The 23,108-nt window shown below is 36.0% G+C and overlaps 4 protein-coding genes across 4 annotated transcripts; 2 read left to right on the forward strand and 2 right to left on the reverse strand.

The window, feature by feature from the left end:
- Positions 1-1,170: 1,170 nt before the first annotated feature.
- Positions 1,171-7,281, reverse strand: LOC107936829 (probable peptide/nitrate transporter At3g43790). Its single transcript, XM_041107867.1, has 13 exons — positions 7,077-7,281; positions 6,735-6,787; positions 4,825-4,944; positions 4,558-4,611; positions 4,413-4,475; positions 4,267-4,316; positions 4,101-4,176; positions 3,451-3,663; positions 3,181-3,268; positions 2,999-3,084; positions 2,532-2,576; positions 2,225-2,313; positions 1,171-1,654 (listed from the first exon to the last, which is right to left on the reverse strand). The coding sequence occupies exons 1-13, from the start codon at positions 7,279-7,281 to the stop codon at positions 1,630-1,632; spliced, it is 1,167 nt and encodes a 388-aa protein (XP_040963801.1). The 3' UTR covers positions 1,171-1,629.
- A 9,924-nt stretch (positions 7,282-17,205) lies between these two features.
- On the forward strand, positions 17,206-17,841 carry LOC107939344 (monothiol glutaredoxin-S1). Its single transcript, XM_016872675.2, has one exon. It carries the CDS (start codon positions 17,279-17,281, stop codon positions 17,585-17,587), a length of 309 nt encoding a protein of 102 aa, XP_016728164.2. The 5' UTR covers positions 17,206-17,278; the 3' UTR covers positions 17,588-17,841.
- Positions 17,842-19,607: 1,766 nt separating this feature from the next.
- Positions 19,608-20,181, forward strand: LOC107939336 (monothiol glutaredoxin-S1). The gene has a single exon (XM_016872664.2). The coding sequence runs from the start codon at positions 19,631-19,633 to the stop codon at positions 19,943-19,945; it is 315 nt and encodes a 104-aa protein (XP_016728153.2). The 5' UTR covers positions 19,608-19,630; the 3' UTR covers positions 19,946-20,181.
- A 1,435-nt stretch (positions 20,182-21,616) lies between these two features.
- Positions 21,617-22,331, reverse strand: LOC121203620 (uncharacterized). Its single transcript, XM_041108120.1, has 2 exons — positions 22,067-22,331; positions 21,617-21,963 (listed from the first exon to the last, which is right to left on the reverse strand). Exons 1-2 carry the CDS (start codon positions 22,120-22,122, stop codon positions 21,771-21,773), a joined length of 249 nt encoding a protein of 82 aa, XP_040964054.1. The 5' UTR covers positions 22,123-22,331; the 3' UTR covers positions 21,617-21,770.
- Positions 22,332-23,108: the final 777 nt, after the last annotated feature.

Raw genomic sequence — 23,108 nt, forward strand, 5'->3', positions numbered from 1 at the left:
ATCGCGGAATGGCCTCCCTTGTTGAATGCTAACATTCCGATGATGGTTTACGGTGGCTTTAAGCCCTTACTGGTTAGGTAGTCTCTCCCGTTTGTGATTTTAGGATGTTCTTAATTTTTGAGCTTTGGGTTTTGTTGGCTCATAATTTTTTTGGTTTATTATTCTGCGCGGTTTGAGTTTTTTGGGAAGTCGGAATTTTTACGATAGTAAAAATATATTTTTATTATTTTAATAGTCTATATTTTTATAATTTTAAAACGATTAAATAAAATTTTTATCATTTTTTTGGGTCAAAGTATAATTTTTATCATTACTGATTTAAAATTTTATAAATTATAAAATTATCTAAATAAAAAATTTCCCGAATGGTCCTACCAATGGCTTCACCACTAAGAGCACGTTTGGTTCGCTGTAATGGAATAGAGATGCAATAGAATAGAGGCGTAATAGTAATTCAATTGTTTAGATGCAATAGAATAGAGGCGTAATAGTAATTCAATTGTTTGGTTGACTGGAATGGAATAGAACTATAATAATATTTTTGTGTTTAGTTTAATAGAATGATGTTGTAATAGTATAAGAAAAAAACTAAAATGACTAGAATACCCTTAGCAGGAATTTTTTTTAGGTAGATAATTATTGTTATTGTTATTAAATTTTAATAAGATTATTAATATAAATAATAAATCATTTAATCATATTTTAACATAATTATTATTAAATATAATTTAATAAAAATATATAATTTAATAAAATTCTTAATATTAAATATTCTTATATGAATTTATTAAAATCATAATATATAATACTATAAAATATAATTTAAAATAATTATTATTAAATATAATTTAATAAAAATATATAGTTTAATAAAATTCAATATAATTATTCTTATATGAATTTACTAAAATCATAATATATAATACTATAAAATATAATTTAAAATATTTATTATTAAATATAATTTAATAAAATTCAATATAATTATTCTTATATGAATTTACTAAAATCATAATATATAATACTATAAATATAATTTAAAATAATCTACTTTATTATTTTTAAACTGCAATACATATTTAATGTGCTAAAATATCATTAGTGAAACAAATAATTTAATTATTCTACAATAAAAAAATATTAGCAGTAATAAATAATTTGAAAATTATATTTTGCATAAACATAATATTCATATATTAACAAAAAGTTACATGAAATTCATGAAATTCTATGTCATAATCCATACGCTATACAATTTTTCAACATAAAAAAGTTAGAACATTGTAATAACATACTATCCCAAATATTACAAACTTTATTCGGGTCAATTCACTAATTAACAATGATTCATATGACGAGAACACAGATGAAGTGAACTAAAAAAATAATTGTTGATGCTATTCTCTCTGGTACGGTTCAGCAAGAAAGGGCTTGAAAGTCAATAGCAACCCAATAAATTGAACCACGTTTAGCGCAAAGAAAACCATTTGATCACCCGTTTCCAAAATCCAAAAATCAAAGAAATGTCTTGTATTAAATACCCACATGTATATATAGTAAATCGATCCGAGCCTATTTTGAAGCTGTATTATTAGGATTCAACTACCAACCTGGAAGAAAAGAGGCAACTTATCTCTCTTGTGTCCAAGAAAATCTACATTTTCATGAACGAAAAAAGGTTGATAAGACCCTTATTGAGTCAAGAGAAAATAGTAGTTCTGGTATATAAATTGGCTAGGAAGAAAACAAACATTTGCTAAATTTAAGATTGAAATAATCTTTGGTTTTGTCTCTCTAAGCAAGGAGTAATAAAAAAGGTTGCGGCTTTAGGTTAAGGGAAGAAGTTGCACATTGTAGGAATCGAACACTAAATCTACTGCATTACTTTTTAAGGGTGACCACATGCATCAACTTGACCTAGTTCAGGTTCTATAGATTTCATTTTAACAATATAATCAACCATAATAAGAAGCCCTCACATTTGGCCTTCAAGACCTTTGAAATTTAAGAATTAATTAAGTTCAGCGTTTTATCAACAATGTAAACTAAGACCTCTCCATCAAAATCTCGAATATGCCGACGATATCGTGGCACAAAAGCATTGTCAGTTTGTAAAAATTGAAAGTGCTGAACTGTGCAGATTTTGCTGCTCAAATAGACTAGTGTAATTCATATGTAAAAAGCTAAAATACATACAGAAAATGGAAAGAAAAAAGATACTTACAGCGCTCCTCCTCCTGCTGGACCAAATGCTTTGAAAACAGACATTGCAGTTATTGAAATGGCATTAGCAGCCTCTCTCTGACTCTGAGGCTGAAACAAGAAAAAGAATAAACAAACAATGTTGAAACCAGAGAGAGGAATGATAATTCATGTATATACAATCAAAGTCAATTAATACAATTGTTTTTCTCAGTGTTTCTATGTATTTGGAGGGTTGTATGTCCACCCCCATGTCTGAAAAGCAAAATGAAGGGTTCAACATAGATTTAACATGAAATATTTCCCAAAATATGGGCAGAAAACATTACCACTGCATTGTTCAGCAATATGAATAATCCAGTAACAAGTAAAACCTACACGATACCAATGAATTTGCCCCATAAATCAGACGGTTTCAACCGAAAAGAACAAAGAAAGAAAAACAGTTTAAAAGAAACGTGTCTGATTCATTTCAGTGTATTCATTGGATTCAGAACCTGGAGTTCATGTGGAATTGTAACCAATACTGATCCGCCATAAGTCAAGTCAAATATTTTCTAACATTGATCCAAGAAGTGAGGATTTACTATTGGTCAATGAAGTTACAGGTCAGCATTTTATTTAACAACATCAGTCAATTTGGTTTAATTTACTTGATGAAAATAAAATATAATAATTTGATTATAAATTTTATTTCTCTTTAGGTGCCAAATGGTTAAAAATTAAAAGGTGTATCTATAGATTAACCCAAAGAAAAGAAGTATAGGAATACAGTGATGTGGAAGTAGGAATTTACAGCTGAAAGGCGTGTAACCATGAGAGGCCCAAGGCGTCTCTCAACTGGTGGATACAACAGCAGTTGAAACAGTAGAAGACCAAATCCTGGAAATGATGGAAAGCATGCTATTAGACTAACGCTTTCTGAAAAAGAAAAATTCAAATAGGAAATTATTGCAACATTGAAAGTTATGGATATACCAGAGATAGCAAGAACTTCACCAACATCTTGGGATGAAAAGCTTAATCCTCCATATTTTTTATCACTAACTGCCCAAAGTGAAAATATCAGCAAAGACATGTCAAGTGTCTTATGTAAAACACGAACAACTCTAGCACACACACACATATATTTATCAAGAATATGTGAAGATCAGATCATGATGAATCCTAGACAATGTGAGAAGTTTGTACTTAAGTCAGATAGGCATAGGGGATGACAATAAATTGTATTTAAGGGATATAACTTACTTCAGAGTAAGCCATTTCTTGAAGTGAGAAAACGCAGTATAGGATGATTGTAGACATTAGTGGCCAGTTTTTTAAGAGATTTGATTTGTGAATCTGTTTATCTTCTAGTTCTACTATGTTATCTTTCTGGCCGGAATCATTTGAAGAATGTTCTGAAATATCATGTAAATCAGCTCTCTCATTTGCCTTTTCAGCATGCTTGTGTAATGTTTCCTGTGTAAGTGTTCGTCACCAGAAAGGAGAAAGAAATAAACAACAGAAATCTTATAAATCGCCTATATAAGAAGCATACCCCATAAAAGGATTAAACTTGTCTCAGTGCCTAATGCAATATTTTTTTTCTCTAAGAATCAATCATAATGTGCAAACTGGAGGCAAATGCATGCATATAAACCAGTAAACAGCCAATAAATGAAAAACATATTGAAGACTGAAAGAAATAGAAAGTAAACTTAATCTTAATGCGCAGCTATGTTGCTCAGACTTAGGGATGAATGATGGATACCTGTGTCTAATAGTCAAATATCCAAAGTTCAAACCTATAGAACAATGTCTTTATTGATCATGAACTTCTATTGTAATTACCAATTCCCCAAGCCAGAGAGGGAACAAGAAAATGCAAAAGATGAGAAAATGAGTTTGAAACTTACTGGAAGCCATTTGCAGGCAACAAGAGATCCAACAGCATAAACTGATGTTATGAGGCATGGTAGGAAGTAGGTAAATCTGCAATTGTATGCACATCAAAACACCACCACATAAAGAGAAAATGGGAAAAAATATGACATGTGGATAAAAAAAAGCAATGTGGACTACCTCACGAAAATGGAGCTTTCCGCGAAAAGATTTGGATATTTCTCTACAGGCTAAGAGGCCATACTTGAAGTAATAAATATGGTTAGAAGGCAAGAAAATTTTCTTTAACAATCTGCGTAAAGAGTGGAGCGATGGAACATCTCTACCTGTGCAAAGAATCCTCCAATAGCAGGGCCAATAATCAGTCCTATGCCTCGCGATGTACTAACCTGAAATGCCAAGTCTGATATAAGTATAATACTGCAAAAACCAGATGATGTACCCAACCGACTACAAAATCAATCATCTTACAACTGAAAGTGCCAAAGCCCGATACTCTTCTCCACACACTTCAGAAGCATAAGCCTGGAAGAACAACCAAGAAGGTAAAGTATTGAAGTCCTCTTGAGTAAGTAATACTCGGAAATGCTTGTTGTGAAAGTAAATGTATATGAGTTCAAAAATGCAGACCGAGAACACATACCCTTGCTGAAGACAAAAACCAGCACGTACCTTTGCTGAAAATGACCCGTACGGGCCACCAAATAAGAAAACGATGGAAGAAGAAGCAGAATTTACCTCTGCAATATCGGTGGAAGAAGAAGCAGAAAACGATGAGGCAGAAAAAGGAAACGAAAATAAGAAACGAAAATAAGAAACGGGTAAAGAATCCCTAATCAGCGCTGAATGGGGGAATGCCTATTATGTGATGCGGGCGTATTAGGGACGGAATGGATTCGGGGGAATGCATTCCTATTCCCCTAACCAAACAGCCCGTAATTGTAATACAAAAATTTTATTAGTGAAAAATATATATTTGAAAATAACATGCCAACCTTAGGAATGTCAAAAAACATGAAAAATAAAAAAAAACAAATTGATAATAAAATTCAATGTCTTAATGATTTAGACTTTAGAGTTTTCTCGGCTTCCGCACAGAACACTTGGACATGCAAGCACAGTTCGTGATGTACGAGTACTAGAAGTTTCAATGGAATACCCCAATAAAGATGTTTTTCTTGTTGCATTGAAGCGGTACAACATCAAGAATAATGTGAACTACTACATCATGAAATCTCGCTCCGAGAAATTCGAAAGAAAGTGCGCAACGAAGGACGGAAGGTGTAAGTGAAAAATCATGGCGTCTTACTGGAAGAAAATCGGGATATGGACGATAAAGAAATATATCGATCCCCATACATGTGTTACGACTGGTGCAAATTAGGACCATCCGAGGCTAGAGTCAGACATGATTGTTGACATTGTTCTGCCGATGGTGAAGGCCTATCCGCAGATTGAAATATCAGTGTTGATTGTGAACATACGTAGCCAGTACTAGTACATTCCAACGTGCTACAAAGTATGGGTTGCAAAACAGAAGGCTACGGAAAAGTTGTATCACGGGTGAGAGGGTTCATATAACTATTTATAGAAATGGTGTCAGGTATTAGATCGGTACGTGCCAGGTTCCATAACTGATCTTGAAATGCATCCAGGGTACTGTGACAATTAGATAGTCCCTAGGAAAAGAGTATTTCATCGGTTCTTTTGGACTTTCGAGCAATGTAGAAAGGCATTTCAGCACTATAAGCCTATGGTCCAAATTGACGGCACCTGGCTGTACAGAAGGTATCAAGAGCGTCTATTGCTTGCCGTTGCTTAAGATGGTAATTGGAAGATTCTGCCTATAGCTTTCGCAATAACTCCTAGAGAAACGGCAGATGACTGAGATTCTTTCCTAAGCCGATTGCACCACCTCGTTTGCCTGCAGACCAACATATGTGACATATCGGACAGGGGAACCAAAATACTCTCGGCGATTGATCATCATAGATCCCTTTGGGATCGCACTCATCATTAGTATTGCATACGACTTGGTGAGATCTACTATAGAAAAAAATCTTTCGATGATTGAGTGAGACCTAGTCACCGACTTGGGTTTGTAGTTCCAAATATGCATTCACTGCAAATCAAATTTTCAATTATATGGTTATTTCATTGCACTAAACAATATCTCTTTATCGACAAGTTACAAGCTTGTCCAATATGTTTTCCATCAAAAGTTGAACAACAACCATCATTAATGCCTACAGTGCGACATATGTTTCGAATATACCGTTCGAACAGTAGATGCAATCGTACGACAGTGGTCTACAATACGGGCACATGACGTCAAACTTGACGGACTGCATTAATTCGTTACTAAAGAGGATGCATTATTTGCCGGTAACATCGCTTGCCAAAGAGATATACTTTCGATTGGTTGTCTTGTTCCCTAAGAGGGAGTCGGCGTATGCTGGACAAATAGCGAGCAGCGGTACATTCTGCTATGACATGATGAAAGAGATTCGGTGAAGTACAGCGAGAACGAACATGATGTATGTAGTGTGCCACTCACATCGTAACCTCGATTTTTGAGTCACCGAGCATGTTAGGCCCGACCAAGAAATGTCAGGTGCATCCTATCGTGTAAACTTAACGGAAGAGACCTGCAATTGTGGGAGCTTCCAAGCACTTCGGTTCTCATGCACATATGCAATTGCTGCTTGTGAGAACATACAGATTGAGTACGCACCTTACATCAATGACGTCCACCGACTACAATGCATTCGAAGTGTGTGGAGTCCTAAATTCCCACCGGTCTCAAATGAGAATATATGGTCACTTGTGTCCAGCGCACCGTTCGAGATGGTGCCAAATAAAAACCTATGTTACGTCTCGAAAGGTCACCCGAATTTCGCCTAAATAAGGAACAATATGGATATTCGGGAGAGGCATGATCAATAGAAATTATGCGGGTGTTGTAGAAACTCAAGGCATACGAAGCCTACTTGTTCTTTGTACAGTGAAATGTTGGGGCCCCAGCATTAATAGCATTGCTTTCAACCATTCAATGTTGTCATTCCCCCATATGTCCACATTGTGCAGTTCCTTCAGGTCTTGCGGTGGTGGTGGAATTCGTTGCCTCCACCCGAATTGCCTCAACACCCTGTCTATTTTGTGCATTTCCATTGTCGCATACACTACCAACGGCATATTCACGTCTCTCATCTATCTATTTCTCAAAACTTTCGGCGAGATGCAGGATATGACATCGATGTCGACGTACAACATCCATTTAAACTGATAAGTAAAATTGTAAATATCATTATTTATGATTTTTTTACGAATTATTACGTAATTAATATAGGTTTGAAAGAATAGGTAACTAACCTTAGCTCCCAACCGTTGATATAAAAATAGCTTAATATCTTCTAGAACCTCGAGCAATCCCACGTAGCTCGACCTATAGTTCCACCTGTACAAGTGATATGTTAGTCAAAACGTATAATAATACAAATTATTGTACAAATTGCGTACTTGTTAATAAATGATGTTTACCTTATCACCAATGGAAACATATATGGGTCGGTCACCTTGAGACATAAAAATGGTAGTCACTACCAAGCCCACGACTACAACAAAAGCAGACAACCACCGATCGATGCTGACCTCAATTGCGTGGCCCGACACATCTCTCGGTATAACGTGGGCAATACAGCAGATCCCCAACTTAGTTTTTTGTTGTCATTGAAGTCCACTAGTTGTAGTAGCCACCTTATGTGCACCAAATTTTGAGATTTTTCGGGCATTAAAATGCCCTCAATTAACTTCATGATATATGCTCAGGTGTATTTTTATATTTCCTCATCCGTTCAGTCTTTAAGGTCTTCAGGGAGCTTGTCGAAATTATCCTTCAACCAGTTCATTAATATCTGACCACCTTCAAACTTCTCCAAGACCTTCCCCAACAGTGATCGATAGAGGGTCACTTTGTCCGAAACGATCCCAAATCCCGTGATGACTGGTCCATCCACTGGCAGATCGAGTTGTAGCGCTACTTCTTCGAGTGTGATTGTACACTCGTTGCGTGGAAGGTGGAAAGTGTATGTTTTGGGCCTTCATATTTCCACCAATACGCTGATTAGTTGCAAGTTGAGTTTGTAGGCCTCAGACATACGAGACGCATGTAAGAATCCAGCCGCTTGCAAGTGGCCATGAATTTTAAGAATCGCATGCGGAAATATAATTATACTAAAAATTAAATTATAATAAATATAATTATGTGAGACCAATGCAAACATGTTCTGGATGAAGCCTTCCAGAACACAATCATCCGTCTATTTACACACAAAAATATAATTATAATAAAATTTAAATTTAAAATTATTTAAATTTAAAAAAATTAAACTCCGATCTTACCATTACTAATTGGGCGGCGGAAATATGTTTGTCGTCGAAGCGGATTAAGGAGGCAGCCATTCGTGAGAAATCAATTTAAAAGAATAAAAACGAGATAATTTTAAAAAAATATTTTTAAATAAAGATATCAAAAATTATTAAAAATGAGAAACTTGAGAGGGTTTGAGAGAATTGAGAGAAGGATGTGAATGAAAAAATAATGATATTTGAGGGATATTTATAGGGTAAAAAAAAGTTACTGTTGTTAGAGTTTATTCCATTGGGATCTGATGGTTAGCTAGAAAGCGCCTATAAGACTTATTTTGCCGATTTTGATATGGTTTTTAAAATGTGTATTTATTATTCAATATTGCATTTGGGTTGGATTGACATTACTCATATTTGAAAATACAAAAAAAAAAAAGCTTTTAAACATTTTTTTTTGATAAATAACCGGGCTGGTTTAATAAAAGAAACAAATCAAAAAAATAAGTCTGAGCCATCAAGGCAACCCAGTAAACAAGGAAGCCCAATCCGAAAAAGCAAAAGAAGCTGAAAAAGGAAACATTTTAAAATAAGTAAATAAAGGAATATTTTTAAAGTCTGATGAAAAGTAAAGCCTTTAGCCATAAAATACGATAGAGGTTTTATTGATCATCATTAACCAAAAAATATCTTTATCGTATCTCAGTGATTCACTTGAATAGTAGATTTTTAAGTTTGACTCTAATGACATCGATTAACTCCTTTAATAAATTTATTTATTTATTTATAAACAAGTAGCTCATAACTAAATATTAATATTTTAATTTTAATTTTTTTGATAACACGTAATTAATAATGTATCGGTTTTGAGCATCACGAGAATGTTAAAATCTTTCTCGTACATAATCAACATAAACCCAAAATTATCTTTTAAAAGAATTTTCAAAATTTTTATTTTTTAAAACCGATTTTATAGATATCAAATTACACCTGATCATAATTCCTTATTTTAAAATAAAACTCTTATTTTAATTTTTGTTAAGCTATATTCGAGCTGATTTTTAATTAGTACCGGATAAAAATGGGATCAAATCATATACTTATCTTTATTTTAATTAAATTAACCAATCAAATGGGTCTAGAAAGTGATACCAGTTAATCTCCATGAAGTCACCATCAACTTTCACGTCGAGGCATGAAGATAAGAAACATGGAATAGTGAGGCAAGTGGTTTAACCTAAAGAAGAAAACAACAACTGATCCATCAAACATGAAAGATGCATACATATATGTATAAAAATATATGCCATCACCCCCATGCAGCTGTTGCTGTCATTGGGAATTTTTGTGCCACTGTAAAAGAAATTCAGCTTCCAGTTCAAGACGATTATCAGTATTTGCAGAATAACACTTTAGATTTTCATCAACAACAGTAAAATGATTTTTTTTTTTTGTACCTTGATATGGGAAATCTTCATAAACAAATCTTCCTAACATGCAGTACTGATTCAAAGAACGTTAATAAAAATTCATGTTGCTGTGATGCCAGGAGCCGCCTTCGTATTCTTCTTTCTCTTACTGCTTTGTTTTAGTGGTTCAATCAAGTACTACTTCAGGTGAATCCACCAAAGTTGACATTCTCGAACTGTCGGTTTCTTCACCATATCCATGTGTACTTGTTGTCTTCGTTATCACTCTCTATTATCTCTTTCATTCAAATCAAAGAATATATCTTTTATATAAATACATGTATATAAATGTGTGATGGAAATTTTTTCTAGTGTGCTTAAAATGAATGGTTCTGCAAAAAAGATATCAGAAAACAAAAAACGAAAAAGTCTATATCTTTCTCATTTTTATATTCCTTGATAAATATTATTAGTAGCATATAGATCAATTCATGCAGGTGCTGAAGTAAATTGATATGAATTCACACATTTATCTGTTAACTGAATATGTCCATTAAAAATATTACAGTGAATCCAGGGGTTTTTTTTAAAGAAAAAATCTAAGTGAAATGGGTTAAAGTGACCCTGGCCTTTGGGTTTATCATGAGCCAGGGTAACGGGGCAGATATATATATATATATATGCCTGGCTGGCTGGTGATAATATTACGTGGTGATATCTGGTACGTACTCAAAGGTTGTATATATATAGAAACGTACAACGCGTTTTACACTCAGAAAAACAAAAGTCATAGTTTTGTTGATGCTGTTATCAAGAGACAAAGAAGAAAAGCAGATGCACCATAACCGTGATTCACTTTGGTGGGATTGATATAGTTGATGGATAAAGCGATAGATCATGATATGGATCCAGTTGTTGTAACATGATGAGAATATATTCTGAGTACTTATTAAATTAACACCAATATATATATATGCAGAGATGATGCTAATATTAGCTAGCTTCAAGTCGAACCCACATTCTTGAATGGGAAGTCAAAGGACCAAATACCCCCATTGTGGAGTGTTATCAACACAATGACTGCATCCCCCACAGTTTAAAACTTTATAAAACCTACTAATGGATCATTAGCTTCACATGCAATCCACTAAATTGAACTAGAAAGAGCAAAACAAGAGAGAAGTTATCATATTAGAATGTTTAATAAACAACTTTAAAATTTGTGATCAACGTCATTTTTTTAATAGATATGACAATAGAAGTAATGAATGGACTAGCTCTTCTCAGCTTTAGTCAAATTGAAGATAAGGGGCAAAGATATGTTAAGAATCCTAATCTGGCGATTAGCCAACCCCCTTTTTCTGTTGATAATTTAATGTTTACTATTAGCAGCATTTGAAAACAAACCTATTAAAATGATTTCAAATCGCATGAAAAACTATGCTTTAGACTAAGTCGGTGTTGATGTAATATGCTATACTAATTAACCAACGATTGGGTGCATATTTCAACCTAAATCATAGGGCGATTACTATTAATGCAAGGCATTTCTCAACAGTTGAGTGCACTAACAATGGCGGTTCCAATGTGGTGGAATATCTCAGCTTCATTACATTCTGTTGCGGAAAGGATCGATTCGAGAACTCCGATATGACTACAAGTAAATTGACCGGAACGAAAAATAAAGTGAACACAAGGATTTACGTGGTTCGGCTTTAATGCCTACGTCCACGGGCAGAGGCGAAAAGAAATTTCACTATAACAAGATGAAGATTACAAGTGTTTTACACTCAAGACACAACCCGAGAACCTCACAACTCTCAACCCCTATAGAAAACCCGAAAGCTAAAATCCTAGCTTTCAAAGAACAAGCTTTGCTCTCTCTTGGTTTGGGATGATAAATATGGCTAATGAACCTCTCTATTTATAAGAGAGTTCAAGGACATAATTGTCCAAAACTTTGGTAAAGATTTGTGGTTGAAAATGGACACCAACAACCATCCACTAATCCACTACCACCAACAACCCACTACCAACAACAACAATCCACTACCAATTTTAAGCCATTTCTTAACAAATCTCCACCTTGGCTTGAAATTTACCAAGCTGAACATCATAGTGAATTCCTCGAACTGGATCACCTCTTCCAAACGCCTCTCTGGCGCTAATCAATCCCGAATACCTATCAAGTCCAAGCAATGCTTGAACTTATATGCAGGGATCACCTTAGTTAACATATCTGCAGGATTCTTCTCGGTAGCAACCTTGCTGATAACAATGTCACCTTGCGTAACATGTTCCCGAACAAAATGATATCTGACATCAATGTGTTTGGTCCGTTCATGAAACATCTGATTTTTAGTCAGATGTATGGCACTCTGGCTATCGCAAAATACAACAGTGAAATCCTGTTGTAAACCCAAACTGCTTACTAGACCTTTCATCCACAATGCTTCTTTCACTGCTTCTGCTAACGCCATATATTCCGCCTCAGTCGTAGATAAGGCTACGGTAGACTGTAACACAGCTTTCCAACTAATGGCTCCTCCAGAATAAGTGAAAACATAACCCGTCAGAGATCTTCTTTTGTCCAGATCTCCAGCATAATCAGAGTCCACATAGCCCGTGACACTGCTAGTGCAGTCACTCTGATTATATACCAAGCATAAATCTGCAGAACCTCTCAAGTACCTGAGAATCCATTTCACGGCCTGCCAGTGTTCCTTGCCAGGACAACTCATGTATCTGCTGACCACACTAACTGCATGTGAAATGTCTGGACGAGTGCAAACCATTGCATACATCACGCTTCCAACTGCACTCGAGTATGGAATGTGAGACATTTGCTGCTTTTCTTCATCAGATTGTGGTGACAACTCTGCAGAGAGTTTGAAATGTGGTGCCAACGGAGTACTCACAGTTTTCGCTTTATCCATGCCGAAGCGTTGAAGAACCTTTTCAATGTAGTTCTTCTGCGACACACGAAGCTTGCCCGCCTTGCGATCTCTGTGAATATCCATGCCCAAAATTTTCTTGGCAGCACCCAGATCCTTCATCTCGAACTCACCACTCAACTGCGACTTTAACTTGTTGATTTCCGACATGTTTTTGGAAGCAATTAACATGTCATCAACATACAGCAACAAATAAATGTGCGAACCATCTGAGAGCTTCCGATGATAGACACAAGCATCATAGTCACATCTTGTGTAACCATGCTGAATCATGAAGCTATCAAACCGCTTGTACCACTGCCTTGGGGATTGTTTCAATCCATATAAAGACTTCTTTAATAGACAGACATGGTCTTCTTTACCAGGAACTGTAAAACCCTCTGGTTGACGCATGTAGATTGTTTCCTCGAGCTTACCATGCAAGAACGCCGTTTTTACGTCAAGCTGCTCAAGTTCTAGATCAGACTTGGCCACCATGGCAAGTAATACACGAATGGAAGAATGCTTTACGACTGGGGAGAAAACTTCATTGTAGTCAATCCCCTCTTTCTGAGTGAAGCCTTTAGCAACCAATCGTGCCTTGAATCTAGTTGTTTCAACCCCTAGGATGCCTTCCTTTTTCTTGAAGACCCATTTGCAACCAACTATCTTCTGGTTACTTGGCGGCTTAACCAACTCCCAAGTATGGTTCTTGTGAAGAGATTCTATCTCCTCACTCATAGCAATTGCCCACTGTGCCGACTCATCACACGTGACAGCCTCATTATAACTGGAAGGTTCTATACCAATGGACTCCGCCACACTGAGCGCGAAAGACACCAGATTAGCGTAACGCGGATTTGGTTTGATTTGTCTCTTCGTTCTTCCAGTGGCAATGCTATATGGTTTTTCTTGAGGTGACTCATCTTCATCGGAATCTTGCACCTCAACTTGATCATCCTGGACTGAAGTACCTTCCGTAGGAATTGGAGCGTCCACCTGACACTCCACCTGCTTCTCAACACCGTGATCTCCCATTCTATCTGACACCTCCTTTTCCCGGGAATTTGTGGTGGATCGAAGCATGGATGACTCATCAAAAGTCACATCTCTGCTGATGATGAACTTGGACGAAACCGGATCAGGACACCACAACCTGTATCCTTTCACCCCTTGGCCGTATCCAAGAAATATGCATTTCTTCGCCCTCGGTTTGAGTTTTCCCTCATTTACATGAGCATACGCAGGGCAGCCAAACACTCTTAAACCAGAGTAATCAGCAGGAGAACCAGACCATACTTCCTCAGGAGTCTTCAGCTCAATAGCTGTTGACGGAGATCTGTTAACCAAATAACAAGCAGTATTAACAGCTTCAGCCCAAAATTCTTCACCGAGCCCAGCATTTGATCGCATGCAACGAGCTCGCTCCAAGAGAGTTCTATTCATGCGTTCTGCAACTCCATTTTGTTGTGGTGTTCGACGAACAGTGCGGTGTCTCACTATTCCTTCATTTTGCAGAACTCATTGAATTCACCTGAGCAAAACTCCAAGCCATTATCCGTCCGGAATCGCTTGATCTTCTTTCCTGTTTGATTTTCGATCAAAGCTTTAAATTGCTTGAAGTTGATGAGAACCTCATACTTGCTCTTCAGAAAATACACCCAAACCTTTCTCGAGTAATCATCGATAAAGGTAAGCAGATATCTGTAACCACCTTTAGAAATTGTCGGAGAAGGCCCCCAAAGGTCAGAATGGAAGTAATCCACTGTGCCTTTTGTCTTGTGAATCCCAGTGCTGAACTTTACCCGAGTCTGCTTACCGAAGACGCAGTGCTCACAGAAATTCAACTTTCCTGTACACTGCCCAGACAATAATCCTCGTTTGCTTAGCACCGATAAGCCTCTCTCGCTCATATGCCCGAGCCGCATATGCCATAACTTCGTGGTGTCAGAATCTAGATCATCTGATGATGACACTCCCGCAACACCTGTAACCGAGGAACCATCGAGGAAGTAAAGGCCCCGCTCCAAATTACCACGTATCACAGTCAAAGCACCCGAGAATACCTTGAGAACTCCACCTTCAGCAGAGTACCGAAAGCCTTTCTTGTCCAACGTACTCAAAGAGATCAAATTTTTCTTCATTTCTGGAATGTACCGAACATCAGTTAGAGTTCTAACAATACCGTCAAACATCTTTATACGAACTGTGCCAATCCCCATGACTTGACATGCGTGGTCATTTCCCATTAGTACTGAACCAGAATGCTTCTCGTATGTTGAGAATGCATCTTTCGAAGTACTTATATGAAATGTAGCTCCCGTATCAAGAATCCATCTCCCACCAGCGTAAGAGTCGGATACTGCAAGAACGATCTCGGCATCACTTGAAGAATCTGCATCAGCTACATTCGCACGATCATTTTGTTGCTCCTGTGATTCTGATTTCTCCTTCCTTTTCGGACAATCTACCTTCATGTGCCCGTACTTCTTACAGTAGTAGCACTGTATTCTCTTCTTGGACTGCGATCTAGGATGGCTTTTACTTGAACTTCCACCCTTTGCCTTGGATCTTCCTCGAGCAACCAAGCCTTCGCCTTCATTGTTTTCGACCACCTTACCAGTGATTTTCTTCCTCAACTCACTGGAACTTAAGGCATTTTTCACCTCCTCTAGAGTCAGGTCATCACGACCGTACATCATTGTATCAACAAAATTCTCATACGAGGGAGGCAAAGAACACAAAACAATTATTGCTTGGTCCTCATCATCGATTTTGTTATCGATATTATTCAAATCCATGATAATGGAATTGAATTTATCCAGGTGCTGGGAAACAGGTGTACCTTCCTCCATCTTCAGGGCATAGAGTCTTTGCTTGAGGTAGAGCCGGTTCGTCAATGACTTCGTCATGTACTTGCTCTCTAACCGGAGCCACAAACCGGACGCGGTTTTCTCATCCGCTACTTCTCGTAGCACTTCATCTCCTAGACATAGCAGAATAGCACTATGTGCTCTTTCTAGCATGTCATCCTTTTGCTCTTCCGAAAGCGTGCTTGGTAATTTATCTTTACCAGACAATGCTTTTAGCAATCCTTGTTGAACCAGCACTGCCCGCATCTTGATGCGCCATAAACTGAAACTATTTTTCCCGGTAAATTTCTCGACATCATACTTAGTCGATGAAACACTTGTAGCCATAATTTGGAACCTTTGAATGAATGATAATATTTTCTTCCTGATGTGAAAGATCAGACAAAGCTGCAGTCACAGGGCAATTCAGAAAATATTATCACTCCTTCAACTACGCTCTGATACCAATTTGTTGCGGAAAGGATCGATTCGAGAACTCCGATATGACTACAAGTAAATTGACCGGAACGAAAAATAAAGTGAACACAAGGATTTACGTGGTTCGGCTTTAATGCCTACGTCCACGGGCAGAGGCGAAAAGAAATTTCACTATAACAAGATGAAGATTACAAGTGTTTTACACTCAAGACACAACCCGAGAACCTCACAACTCTCAACCCCTATAGAAAACCCGAAAGCTAAAATCCTAGCTTTCAAAGAACAAGCTTTGCTCTCTCTTGGTTTGGGATGATAAATATGGCTAATGAACCTCTCTATTTATAAGAGAGTTCAAGGACATAATTGTCCAAAACTTTGGTAAAGATTTGTGGTTGAAAATGGACACCAACAACCATCCACTAATCCACTACCACCAACAACCCACTACCAACAACAACAATCCACTACCAATTTTAAGCCATTTCTTAACACATTCTTTTCCACGTGCAAGTACTAGATAACGTTGTGGGTCCTCAAGGCATCTTCTTCGTGCTTCTTTGTACGGTCAATACCTTCGCTTTCACTGTTACCTTTCGGTTTTCCTGAATTGGAACTTATGCGAATCATTGGGATATGAAGGAACCTAAAAACGATCACAAAAGTGCTATCTCGTATATTGGATAGACCCACCTTCTTTTTCCGGTTTACATTTACATGTGAAAGATAATTAGAACACAAATGTATCAAAATTTATATAAAGATAGAATGTCTCGAAAAAAATCTTGATAAGCAACCAAGTTGATGTACTCAAAAGTAGAAATAATATCTCATGGCTCATGCATGGAACACTTTGCCCTCCCTCTTCTCTAAATGTTAAGGATAGTGTAGCCGTTTTAAATATATATATATATATATATACATATGTTGTATATTTATCATACTGTAACTGCTGTGCAACTTGTTAGTACTGAATGCAAGGACTAGGAGATATGGATGTCCTTTTCAGTTTAATCATCAAGATCTTTTGGATTATTTTATTCCAATTCTCAGCATCTACTGTTCATGGACATTATAAATATGGTCTCCAGGGGTGGTTAGTTCCTCATCAAGGCTTAAGAAGTTTAAACATATTCCCAATAAGCTTCATTCAGCTCTCACATTACCAGGAACTCTTTTCTCTGCTGCATATATAACAATGGATGTGGTCACAAGTATGGTTGCTGACAGGCCAGTGGTCATTTTTAGCAGGACCACCTGTTGCATGAGCCATACCATCAAGACTCTCATCAATGGGTTCGGGGCGAACCCCACGGTTTACGAGCTCGATGAAATTCAGAATGGGCAACAAGTTGAAAGGGAACTGCAGCAGATGGGGTGCAATCCCAGTGTACCAGCTGTTTTCATAGGGCAGCGGCTGGTTGGAGGTGCTAACCAAGTCATGTCCCTCCAACTCAGGAACCAGCTTGTCCCATTGCTCAAAAGTGCTAGAGCTATATGGATTTGAAAGATAAAGTAGACTTTCATTAACTTAAAAGTTCAATACCATGCATGCTATTCAGCAAAAATAAAGTGAGAAATGGTTTTGTTGTCTGTGTCCACATATATTTGCAGAGCATAGTTGTACACCATTTTTGGGGCTGAGCAGGGTCATAGCATTTTCCTTTTACTAAATTTTAACTAGGTGGAACTTGTAATTTAACTTGCTTATGTAATATCCCTTATCTATTCTAAATAAAGGTATATCTGCTATTAGTGGCTTGAACCTTGACTTGGCGTGCAATGCAGCATGAGCTGAAAATCAATTACTGAGGTTAATTACTTGTTTTAACTAGGTTGATCTTTTAATGGAAAAAACAATCAAGTATCAAATAAGCTCTTCATTTGTAGGCATCGATGACCCTTTAATATTGTAAAACAAAGTAAATTTGTTGATGCTATCAACAGACAAAGAAGAAAAGCAGATTCAAATTGGTGGATTGAATGTTGTTCTAACATGGCCACATATTCTGACTTGATAAATTAATACCAAAAAACTGTGCAGAGATTATGATACTATAAGCTAGCTTACTTGAGATAGATGGATGTAGGGATGGCAATGGAGGGGTGTTGAGGCGAGGATTGCCTTACGTTTCCATGAAGCACCTTACTATATTTATTACTTAATTTTCAATTTAAATTATACATAATTTTTTCATTCAAGTTATATATCATTTTTAGGTAAAATAGTGATTTACAAATTAGAACAAGGTAAAGCGAAATAAGCATTTACTACAATTGTCCCATTTCATCACATACATTCACCTTTTTAAAAAAAAAATTTCTTCATTTGAAATGAATCAATGCAAAATTCGTGGAGTGACTCGAATTTTACCAGTTCCTAAATAAATGATAACAAAAATGTGTAATTTTTTTAAGAGAAATAAAAGGACTTAATAAAAGTAGTAACCCATTATTATTATTATTATTATTATTATTATTATTATTAATCTTTAAACAAGTCATGATATAAAATATGTTTAAGTTTGTTCAAACCGAAATTTTTTTTGTTGTTATAATGGTAACAGAGTCAACTGAACTAAAACTTAACCGGCAGTAGTAATTCATTATTAATTCATATGATAAACATTGTGGAAGTATCAAACACAATTGTTAACGCTTTCTAAGAAAGTTCTAAATTTGCTTCCCACAGTAATAAAAAACTTCATTAAAAACTGCAAATCTACCATTACCTTAAGATGCTATCCATTGTAATCATGGTGATTACTATTAATTCAAGGCATTTTCCAATAGTTGAGTGCACTAACAATAGGGTTCCACATGTGGAGGAATATCTCAGCTTCATCACATTCTTTTGCAAGTAAAGAACGCAATTAATGTAAAGAGGAAGTACTAGATAATGTAGTGGGTCATCAAGGCATCTTCTTCTTGCTTCTTTGTACGGTCATTTACGTTTGTTTTTTGGTTTTTTTCTTATTAGTCCTTCAATGCTATTAAAGATCAAGGTTCCATTTTTCTCTTCCTTTTTTCCGTTGCTTTCTCTAGGAACTTATGCTAATCATTGGAATTTGAGGGGAAAATTGGATAAACCCAACTTCTTTCTCCACTTCAGCAGAGATGCTGCAAAGATGATAGAGAGCAGAAAATTAGTCATACCAGATAGACTTTGTTAACATAATACGAGAAAAAAATAATTACAACACGAATACATGAATGTGTCAATCTATATAATGCAAATTATTAACGTATCAAAGGTTATCTCAAATATAAAATCTTGAGAAGCGACCAATTGTTCTTCCATATTTTGAGAGGTGTCGAAGGAGAAATATCTCATGGCCCATGCATGGTTTCACTTTGAGTATGTTATGGATGTCCTTATCAATTTAATCATCAAGGGGGCAAATATATGAAGGAAGATATTTTGGATTATTTTATTCTTTCTCAGCATATCTACTGTTGATGGACAGTATAAATAAGGTCTCCATAGTGGTTAGTTCCTCATCAAGTCTAAGCAGTTTAAACATTTCCCAAGAAACTCTTTCTCTGCTGCATGACAATGGATGTGGTTACAAGGATGGTTGCTGACAGGCCTTTGGTCATCTTTAGCAGGACTACTTGTTGCATGAGCCATACCATCAAGACTCTCATCAGTGGGTTTGGGGCGAACCTAACGGTTTACGAGCTCGATGAAATTCAGAATGGGCAACAAATTGAAAGGGCACTGCAGCAGATGGGGTGCAATCCCAGTGTACCTGCTGTTTTCATAGGGCAACAGCTGGTTGGAGGTCCTAACCAAGTCATGTCCCTTCAACTCAGGAACCAGCTTGTCCCACTGCTCATAAGGGCTGGAGCAATATGGATTTGAAAGATAAAAGTAAACTTTCATTAACTCAAAATTCAACACCATGCAAGCTACTAAACAAAAATAAAGTTATAAATGGCTTTGTTATGTGTTTCCCTACTATCACCATCCTTGTACACAATTTTTGGGGCTGAGCAGGGTCATAGTATTTTCCTTGTACTAATCTTTAATTAAGTGGAACTTGTATTTTAACTTGCTTTTGTAACATCCCATGTCTATGATAAATAAAGGTGTATATATATATGCTATTATTTGCTGCATTTAGTAACCTTGACTTGACAGTGTAGTTTCATTATGTCCTGGGAACACTTGGCACATAAAAATATAGGAGTAGAAACAGGACAATAAGCTTAAGGGTGAGCAGGCAATGTAATAGCAGCATGAACTGAAAATCAGTGAGATTAATTACTTGAATTAACAAGGTCGATCTTTTAATGGAAGAACAGTGGAGTATCGAATGAGTTATTCATTTGTAGGCATTGATGACCTTTCAGTGGAAAATTAATATTGAGACTTGTGTTAACAATGTCTGTCTTCTGCATTATGGTGAGATCATCTAGAGTTTCAATCAACAAAAAACAAGTTAACCCCAGTTTAATGAACTGCTTCATATTGATTTTCAATCACTAGCCTTCAAAAACTTCATAGCACATGTTTCCAAATTTATCTCGTTTGTGTACCCAAGGAGGTCTTCAGCAGCAGCAGTTATTGCACATGCCATATCATAGAGAGACTCAAATTTGACTTGGCGGCATACCGTACTGCAAACCAGCTGAACCAGATTCTGAATACTAAGCAACAGTTGTATTCATAGGGCAAGATCTCATTGGAAGTCTCCATCAGGTTATATGGTCCTCCATGTGGATCATCAGCGAGTAATATGAACATGGAACACATGTACTTTCTCAACTAGGCTTTGATGCCGAGTTGCAAAACAATATAAAGACCATGACTCTCTTCTTTTCTTTTCTTTTCTTTTTCCATTTTGGCATGATGAAAATGGATACCTATTGATAATTTTAGATACTTCAGACACTGAAGAGACTCCTTACCTAGTAAACTTTCTTGGGAAAGCAAGATTCCTCATGTAACACCCCTGGCCTATGCTTTGAATTACATGCAACATTTAATGGCATAAACATGGATTCGAGTAATCAACCTGATAGCAATACTGGATCAATTATCTGAAACAACTCGCAACAGAGAATCGTCCACGGACTCTTTGCAGATATATGTCAAAATATGGCATTGGAAGCATCCCAAAGTTTTAAGGCCAAGAATTCTTAGAAGCATTAAGATACAGACAAAAGATACCTGCTGAGATTAAATTCAAAGCAGATAACTGCATAATGATTTTAGCATTGTTCCATTTCTTCCCAAGGATTAAAAACCAGTTTTTGGTCATTAATACAATCATTCACCGAGTCCGGTTAAGAAACACATGAACCAGTAAAATGAAACAGGTAAATGAACTTCTAACGTCTGCCGAGATAACCACTCCGAACGAAATTCATCTTGCCACAAATACTGATAATTTTTATTAACTAGTTAAAAACCAAACAAGGGGTCACATTGGTTTTTGTTCATTCTGTTTCAAAGATCTTAACTTGCAATGTATTAGAGGATTTTCCCCTATATTTGAAAGGGCAGACCAATTTACAGGAATAAAAACACTGAAAGGAAAATTTAATAACTTTATTCATAACTGATAGCAAAGTCTACATACCGAAATAAACACTAACCAAAAAGGTTTTACTTTTTAACGTATCTCTACAAAATTCCTTCCTCAATCATCAACTGAAAATGAACACAGCGGCATGATAATTGTTCACTTGTGAATGTAATCTTTCAAAATGCCATTTCTGTGCTCTATAATTGCATTCCTCCGCCAATTCTCGACGGCTTTACGAACCGTGGCGTTTGCTTCGCGGATTTCTTCAGCGGAGAATTTATGCTCGATGATTCCCAAGGGTCCAGGTTGTAACACCTTGATAACAGTTTCCATTTCTTGCTCTAATTGCCTGAAAAAAGAAAATTCGAGAAAAAAAATTCAATCTTTTTCGAGATTTTGGAATTTGGAAAACCCTAAAAACAAGGAAATTCAAAGGGTGAAGTTTGTAGTACCGGAAGAGCGTGGGAATGGGCAAGATATTGCCCAGTTGAGAAAGAGAAGCCCGCATCTCGTCGGCACCGTTCTAAAGCCGATAGGTCGAGGGAGACAATGCAGGTGGATTACTCAGCCTTCGTGTCGCAATCAAAGAACCGGCAAACCAGAAGGACACTCTGACCATTGATACTATAGAACTGGAGGTATGAGTAGACCTGTAATGGACCGGGTGACTCCACTGTCCGGTTTACATCGATTTCAATTTAAATAATAAAATATTTTAATTTATATTCATATTTTAAAATATATAAACATTAAAAATATTTTTAAGAATTTTATTAATATATAAATAGTAAAAAGTATAGTTAATATAAGATATTTAATTCTTTTTTTTTAATTCGATACGATCTGAAATATGAACTGAACATCTTATTTAAGAATAATTTTATATAAAATATGATAATTCGAGTCTAATTCGAACCAATTGTACTTGTTCACACTTTGCATCAATAATAAACTAAATAGGATTGAAATATGAAGATTATCTAATTATTTTGATAAGATCTAACTTTTTAAGTAGATAAAATACGTATGTGGAATAAAATCTTTTTATAGCCAAGATGTTATAACCTCACATGAATAAATAAAGAAAATTTTAAAATTGTATTAAAAAAAATTTAATTAAGATTTAACTTTGATTATTCGAGTATTTTTTTTATATTAAAAACTCATAACTATAAAATATAAAATATATATTTATAATACACATATATATAATTTGATCAAGCTTCAAAAAAAAAAGTCCAAAACTCAATCCGATTAAAAAATGGGCTTATATTTTTTTTTACTTTTGGAGTTTTGTCTACTTGATCACACCCTTCAATGTTTCAGGCGGGTCTTCGAGCCCAAGCAGGTAACCCAATCTTTAGAGCTCTAAATTTAAGTAAGAGTGATTTAAGTGAATATATTCCTATTGATCTTTTATTGCCCTCAACTTTAGATATATAAAATATTTTCTCTGAGTAAATTTTCATTAATTAATTTAATATATACTCGATT

This window comes from Gossypium hirsutum, chromosome D12 (assembly GCF_007990345.1).
Source record: "Gossypium hirsutum isolate 1008001.06 chromosome D12, Gossypium_hirsutum_v2.1, whole genome shotgun sequence".
Taxonomy (NCBI): Eukaryota; Viridiplantae; Streptophyta; class Magnoliopsida; order Malvales; family Malvaceae; genus Gossypium; species Gossypium hirsutum.

What these genes read in the sequence shown, in the direction of transcription:
- LOC107939336 (XM_016872664.2), top strand. Translation starts at nt 19,631, where the DNA reads ATGACAATGGATGTGGTTACAAGGATGGTTGCTGACAGGCCTTTGGTC.
- LOC121203620 (XM_041108120.1), bottom strand. Translation starts at nt 22,122, where the DNA reads ATGCGGGCTTCTCTTTCTCAACTGGGCAATATCTTGCCCATTCCCACG. An exon ending in CCCATTCCCACGCTCTTCCG is followed by an intron (nt 21,964 to 22,066) that starts GTACTACAAACT and finishes TTCTTTTTTCAG; the next exon opens with GCAATTAGAGCAAGAAATGG.
- LOC107936829 (XM_041107867.1), bottom strand. Translation starts at nt 7,281, where the DNA reads ATGCCGTTGGTAGTGTATGCGACAATGGAAATGCACAAAATAGACAGG. An exon ending in TTGGAGGATTCTTTGCACAG is followed by an intron (nt 4,317 to 4,412) that starts GTAGAGATGTTC and finishes ATGGCCTCTTAG; the next exon opens with CCTGTAGAGAAATATCCAAA. An exon ending in TTGCCTGCAAATGGCTTCCA is followed by an intron (nt 3,664 to 4,100) that starts GTAAGTTTCAAA and finishes ACACTTACACAG; the next exon opens with GAAACATTACACAAGCATGC.
- LOC107939344 (XM_016872675.2), top strand. Translation starts at nt 17,279, where the DNA reads ATGGATGTGGTCACAAGTATGGTTGCTGACAGGCCAGTGGTCATTTTT.